This window comes from Limulus polyphemus, unplaced genomic scaffold, assembly GCF_000517525.1.
Source record: "Limulus polyphemus unplaced genomic scaffold, Limulus_polyphemus-2.1.2 Scaffold3229, whole genome shotgun sequence".
In the NCBI taxonomy this organism is placed as follows: domain Eukaryota; kingdom Metazoa; phylum Arthropoda; class Merostomata; order Xiphosura; family Limulidae; genus Limulus; species Limulus polyphemus.
The window spans coordinates 23103-30765 of record NW_013668839.1 but is presented as its reverse complement, the minus strand read 5'-3'; the positions used below and the strand labels follow the sequence as shown (position 1 = coordinate 30765).

The 7663-nt window shown below is 33.2% G+C and overlaps 1 protein-coding gene across 4 annotated transcripts in view; it reads right to left on the bottom strand.

Annotated features, from left to right (window-relative positions):
• Nucleotides 1-4459: 4459 nt before the first annotated feature.
• Nucleotides 4460-7663, bottom strand: part of LOC106468938 (sestrin homolog) — a 16757-nt gene continuing 13553 nt past the window's right edge. For all 4 annotated transcript variants that reach the window (XM_022397334.1, XM_013929390.2, XM_022397336.1 and 1 more), the window contains exons 5-8: nt 7285-7539; nt 6494-6603; nt 6034-6259; nt 4460-5660 (exon numbers count right to left, since the gene is read on the bottom strand). In XM_022397334.1, the coding sequence (XP_022253042.1) occupies nt 5574-5660; nt 6034-6259; nt 6494-6603; nt 7285-7539 (678 nt within the window). In that variant the 3' untranslated portion in view covers nt 4460-5573. The remainder of the gene's footprint in view (nt 5661-6033; nt 6260-6493; nt 6604-7284; nt 7540-7663) is intronic.

Sequence of the window (7663 nt, the reverse complement as noted above, 5' to 3'; positions counted from 1 at the left end):
AGGGATGATGCAAAATGTCATCCATACATCTACTTCTTTTTTTAAAATGTTTTTTCTTTACTTGTATATATTGCACTCGGATCAATCATGTACAGGCCTAAAATTAGCAAAAAAGTGATTACGGTTTTAAATAGTTTTAATTCTAGAACTGTTAAGCCTTACTTTTCTTTTTTAAAGCATAAATCACACAACTTAGCAATAGAAATCGTGTTTAAAATTGGTTACTTTCATAACATGAGTTGGGTGTTTAATATGGAACTGTAGAGAATTAATGGAAACTCCAATAAAGATCAAAAGAAAATTTGACTGGCTCTCCCTGTAATATAGCGCCACCTAGCGTGGAAATTAAACTAAATAATCAAACTTGTATACACTTGTGTTATACTTTACATAACAAGATCTGTTACTCATTTTCAATTGATTTTTTTTTCTCTTTAATTAAAATAAAATAAATAAATAAATGTGCTCCTCGAAACCGCTAGAAATGTGTTTTGGTTTCTCTTTGATAAAAAACATTTTAAGAAGATATTTAGTGAAACTGTTGGTTTCAAACACAAAACAAGAGGGAATCGTCAATAGCCGTGGCTGTAATAGGTCTCAAATCGGTTAAGAGATGGAGCTATGAGCTAAACGTTTGTACTTGAAAAAAAAATTAAAATCAGAGCTATTCTATGAGCCGTTATGCCGCGGCTAAAAAGAAAAAGTGAGTTAATATATAAATTTGAGAACCAATGAGCTTCACGCTATCATAAAAATTAAGGGATTTTGAAGCCAAAACAACTGGATCTAACCTGGCAAGCTTCTCATTATGTAACGGTTACACAAGACAACGGCTAAAAGTTTGTATCCCATTGGCCCTGCGTCAGTGTCCATTCCCTCGAGAATAATCCATCAGTACTTATGCAAATTTGTATGAGTTTGAGGTGTTCTCCCCCTCAATGTTTTTTTGGAAAAGTCTGTGAGATATACATTTTGGGATTATGGACACATTGTCTGACTTGAAAGATGATTTTTTTTTCTGTCTTTGTCTTGTAAAAGCAGTTATAGAAGCTCCTCCAGCCACATGAAATATTTTTGAACACAGATGATTAAGAAACCAGCCAGTCTGGTAAATAACATTTACATTGGTTGTGAATTAAAATATTTTTCATTTGTTCACCTGCGTTCGTTTTCGCTTTGCTGTCCCAGATCGGAATTATTCTCTGTCGTAAATTTCTAGATTGTTCGTACTTGAAGCTTTTCTGTTGGACACCAGTGTACCTAAATACCACACTTTATCCACTCGTGTCTTTTTCTGACAGTTGTTTTAACGGATTTTTGACTTTGATAAACATTTGGCTATGAATTGGTTGACGAGGAACCCACTTTGAGACTAATAATGCTTGGAGACGGCTCGAATAGGTAGGTAATATACTATGTACGTTGTACATTTGCTGTTATGTTAAACTTGTATTAAAATTTTTCTTCATTACCTATTCACGCTGTCTCCAACCATTATTTGGCTATGAAACGATGGCACAGAAAGCAGTGGGGAACTTTTCAATCTGGTCCAATCCAAATGCATCACAATTAGGGAAATTACTCTAGGGAAAAGCAGGAGAATTCATAATATTTAATCCAAAATCTAAGAGCTTCCAGGACCCCATCGTTCGTTTCGCTTGGTCAAATACACCCCTCACACACTTTTAATTTGCTTCCTACACCTCAGCCTCATGAGAAGCAAGTGACAAATTTCTATTTTGTCTTAATTACAGTAATAACAATTATTTTAGCCATTGTAGGATTCGTAAAATATTATTTTCAAGTGTTGAATAATATTTTAAAGAATTTCTGCCTTCTTACTAATAATATATAATAGCCAGGTCTGGAAGGGAGTGGGTCTTTTTGGTCTAAAGTGGTTCCTTTATTATGAAAGAAAGAAAAAAATAGTAGGGGAGTGGAACGTGGGCTGGAGAGGAGGGGGGGGGGGTCATTCTCACCTCCCTAACTACGGGCTTGCATATTATATACTTAAGGTTTCTCCAAAACTTTGTGCGAAAGGCCAAGAAACTTATACTTGTGAGGACACCAAATTTAATAGATTTTATTTATTTCTCTAGCCCAAATAATGAAGAAATATAACTAACAACTTATGATTGAGAATATATAATATAAATACTGTTCCTACAAAGCTGATGACACTAAATAAAGACTTGGAAGTTTGTGTAATAAGGCATAAGTAATTGTATCAGAGAATCATTTAGTACTTAACCACAAAAAAGAAATGTCTCTAACTCCTGAAAATATTGTGTAACGGTGACCAATACTTTTAGAATAATTTTACAAGTATGTTTTTGTTCTAAAAACGTAACTCAGTTAGTCAAGGTCGTAAGAAGTGGTCATTATATCCGTTATAATTTTACTTTAGGCGAGAATCCTTCTAAAAAAACAAACAAGGAAACGGCTCTTTGGCGCCATCTAGGAGCGTTATTTGAAATTCCCGTTTTATTAATTTAATCTGTGGAACACGTACTCATTAGACGACCTTCTAGACAAAAATCTATTTATCAATTAATAATGTGACCAAACACTTCCGAGATGAAGAAAAAAATGCCACTTTGTCCATTCCTTTAAAAACACGTATAAGTTTTGCAACTAAATAATAATAAAAGAAATAAATCAGCTGTACCCTTAGAAATTATAGTTTTTAAATTTCGTTTTTATAAGAATCCGTCTTATGACGCCTACATTTTTCGAGAGAAAAATTACACAGTTCTAATTAATAAAACTATATCTTTGCAAAATATGGAAATTAATTTTATACAAAACGTATCAATAATTAAAAAAAAAATTGAAATGACCAGCATTTATCCACACTGGCACCACGTTTTAATTAATAAAGGACCCCTACTAGTTTAGCAGTACATTTGAAAGCTCGTAACACTAAAAACTAGGTTTCCATATCCTAGGTGGCTACGGTACAAGACAACCTATGTGTAACTTTGATCGATTGATTAAAAATTTACAATACAGTTATGGAAAATGCGATATTCATTATTGTACTGTTTTATTGCGTGAGAAATGAAACGTTATATATTCGATACTTTATTCCCGCGTTTAAGTTAAAATAAAAAGGGGCAAATTTTAGAAACGGCATCAATACTTGTTTTATTACTGAAGAATATGCATTAATATTATTATTTCATTGATATCCATTAAAACGTACTCGATTTTAAACAAATGAATTTTTTAACCTGGTAATAATTAAAGGAAAAACGTATATTTTCATCTTTTTATTACACGTCATTATGATAATGCTTTCCCCCCCCAAAAAAGTACCAATTTCATTATATAAATCTTTGGTTTTGTCTAAATTATCAGTTTTTTTTTTGTTCAACTCGATACAAATGTTCTATCGGTTTTTATCTCATTGCATGTTAATTGGTAACAAATCCTCTCGGCTCTTTATGATTAATTTATAATAGCTTATTTATTACAACATCCACTTTAAAGGAGAAATAAATTACACTTTTGTCCAATACAGATACTAGCCTACAATGAAAAGGTTATCCCAGTGTTATGTTACAAATTATACGAGTAAACAATCATGCCGCAGATACAGTTATCGATTAAATATGTGACAATACCTATTTAAAGACTAACAATTTTTACTTTATATTTAATAAAAACAAGATACATTATTTAAATTCGTGAACATCGTACAGCTAAGTATTGTTTAGAGTAGACTTACCGCTGTCCCACCAGTGGGCACGACTAAGTAACTGCCGTTTTATACTAAAACGTGTAAAATTAAAACCTGCGTCTGCCTTCTTTTAGCTAGTACTTTGTCTTACTTCTTATAGAAATTTCAACCAAAGATTCTTTTAGAATAGAGTACCAACGTACTCTACAAGTACGTAAAAATACTCGATGAAAATGTGGTTAAATTGAAAGAAATACTATAATTTCTACCTTTATTAATCTGGCATGTTCTCAAATTAGTTTCTTGTAAAACAAAATTTATTAAATTGTCTATTACATTCCATAGGTTTTTAAAGAATAATTAAAAAAAAGGTTTAGTTTTAGAGTATTTCAAGTTAACTTTTAAAAAAAAAAACACTAACCTCACATTTTTTGTTTAAGCTCCCCTGGTGGACCTCCCCATAAACCTTACCATTTTTTTTCCAAATATACAATTAGGCTTAATGTTTTAAAACTAAGACCGATACCTTTCTTTGATACAAGTGTTGCATAATCTCTAACGCAGGTTATCCTTCTAATACATTTTCTTCTAAAATATTCTTAGAATTGTGTATAAACCATTGGGAGTCGTTCTCTCTCTCTCCCCCCTGGTTATTTTCAGTTTTCCTAAGATGTGTTTTGTGTATCAGTGAAATCGTGTTGGTTCAAATGTTTTCACGACGACGAGATTTAAACACTTTACACACTTGTAAAGAGTGTACATCAATTTGAACGAACCAAATGTTTTCAAAAACCTTTATTTTCGATTTTACACAAACATATATTCGCTAAAAGAAACGAACAATGAAAGTTATTAAACCCTACAATACAACGGGACGAATATTACAAAAATCTTTAAACGAATATTTGATCATTGGTACTTAGAAAAAAAAAATAATGAAAAGGAGTTTAAAAACTATTTATAGCACTCAAGTTTTTTCATTCCTTTGTAGTTTAATAAGTTTAAAATAAAAACACACAGACCATTTGTAACTAATTCAGCACACAAACTACCCTAATGCTCAGAGATTTATTGCTAAAAAAAATGCAAAAAAAAACGTTTTCACAAACTACCATGTACTCAAAATACAGCTCATCTTACCCCTTACGCGCTTGAACTCACTAGTTATGGATACACAACATTAATTGTTACCAAAACTTGTTTTATTCAGATTCTACATTACTTAATGATAAAATATTTAAATTGAAAATAAAAATGGATTACTTAAACTTTCCCCTTTTATTAGATGTGTTTTAAAGTTTCTCAAAGGGACTTTTTGGCAAACCATAATCAATACTAGTTAAAAAGTTATAAAATATCACCTTTGTTTTAATTATAACCACAGTGTGAAACAAACAAAAAAAAAAAAAACTGGCCGACTAGGACTAGTAGTGTCCTCTTGTTTAGAAAGTCTAACGAACTCAATCCCTGCTTCATGACCGATTAACTTCTAACACACACACACACGAAGGTTTGTATTTCTTTTATATATATAATTTTAAAACAACAAGGACATTTTCGTTTGAACTTGCACTTCGCATCTTACAAAAATTATTTTGGCTTACCATGAGGAAAAGTGTACAGAACACAGTACCCATCACTCGTTTTTAACCTGTTAATTAACTACCCTATGTTAAGATATGCATCTGGTAGTAGGCCTATTTAGAGATTTAGGTGACCTTATCTAATAAACACAACTTTAGCAAAGTAACTGCTTAGATTAGTTAGCCTACAACAATGGTAGGTTAAAGTTGTAGTTATAGTTTAATGGGCTTAACGTGTCGATTGAGTGAGCATCAAGAAATGTGTTCATTTTCTGATGGCACCTACTATGCAGCTCGCACCTCATCTATCATGTCATGTAACGCATGATGGCACGTAGTGCATATAGTAGTTCGGCCTGCATCCGAGCTTCTAGCATCATGATATTAACATGAACCTGCAAAGAAAACAAATATATCTCAGAAAATTATAAAAAGAAAAGAAAACATTAACAGAAGGTCAGACTTTTTAAAACAAAAACTTCTTGCTAAGATTTTTGTTTTCCAGAGACAAAGGTATTACTGTGTTGGATTATTAAGTAATAGAGAATAATATGAAGTTATTAAAAAACAAGAAATTAAGAAACTTGTAGCAAAAACTATTTAATGTTTTCCTAAAAGAAACTATAGGAAATACTTGAAACTAGAAATATTGTGCATGGTAACAAGAAATATTTGTGGATGACGTGGTGTAATAGTTATTATTTAACAATGCAATTTTTCAGTCTAACATTTGCCCTTAAAACTAATTAACTACTCATCAGTCATCACCTTTTCTGAATGCCTGAATTCTCTCATCACGTTGTCATAATCACTTTTTGTTGTTCGTTCAGGATAACAGCACAGGGTTTTTATGTTAGTCTTCAGGTTCTTCTCTAGAAGCTCGTTAACTTCTTTGTAATTATAATCATCATGACGAATACCATATAAACATTGAATGTAGTTCCATATAGCACGGCGGAAAGTGGATGTGTCCACATTATTCTTGGATCCCATTCTGTAAAAAAAACAAGTTAAAATCTTATTTTATATTCAAACAACTTATGTCACAAAACTAAAACACATGGGAATGATTGCTTCACTAAATCCATTTCTGGTTTACAGAATAACATACACACAGTATATCAACTACTGCTACATATCAAGCCAGTTTTTAACAAGCTATCAAATGTCTTAATGTGAAATGATAAAGGTTTATTTATCACAAATGTTCAAAATAAAAATTACATACCTGTGGTATGTCATGTCATAAGCAATCTTGAACTTCTCATCCAAGAATGTACCAGCATCGTTGTAGAGACGGTTAAGTAGAGAGAAACCATGATCTTCCCAGGAATAATCCTACAATAAAAATACATACAAGAACCGTTCCAAAAAATATACACACACACGCACGCATAAGGAAAATTAATAATATCTCCAATGATTTGTTTCATCTGCTTATTGACTTCTGTAACCAAGACTGTTAAACATTCAATTTACCATTTTAAAAACTAACAAGTTTTATTATACCATTACAATAAACATATTTATATTTTATATGTTATTTTTTCTAGTGCAAAACTACATGACAGGCTAACCACACTCTTCACCGCGGGGAATCGACACCCGGAGTTTGGTGCTAACCACACTCTTCACCGCGGGAATCGACACCCGGAGTTTGGTGCTAACCACACTCTTCACCGCGGGAATCGACACCCCGGAGTTTGGTGCTAACCACACTCTTCACCGCGGGGAATCGACACCCGGAGTTTAGTGCTAACCACACTCTTCACCGCAGGGAATCGACACCCGGAGTTTGGTGCTAACCACACTCTTCACCGCAGGGAATCGACACCCGGAGTTTGGTGCTAACCACACTCTTCACTGCGGGGAATCGACACCTGGAGTTTAGTGTTGCAAGTCGGTGAACTTACTGCTGACCCACTGAGGATTCAGATGGCGAAGGTGTCAGATACAACTCCAGGCCTACTCAAAAACTAACATGTTCGATTCACTACACAGCATTACAAGAAAACATACCTGGATTCGGAAGGTGGTTATTTCAGATGCTTCTCTATGTCGTGCAAAGTCCTGGTAGCTAAAGTCTGGATCACTGGTGTATCTTTGGACATCTGATTTGGGTAAAGACATGTTGTCAAAACCACTGATAAGTTCAGCGCTTTGATTTTGCTCTTTCTGAAAACACATCAACCTCTCCTCCTGTGTTGATTCTTCGTGCTGCTCAGAGATTGTCTTCATCTTGAGCATCAATAACTCCACTCCTACATCATCTACCTGTTGATATCAACCAACAAAACAGACAAGTGGTACTTCAGCCTATTTATACATTGATTGATTATAATAAGGTCCACATACTATATCATACCATCTAATTGTTTCAACCTGTCGCAACACTTTA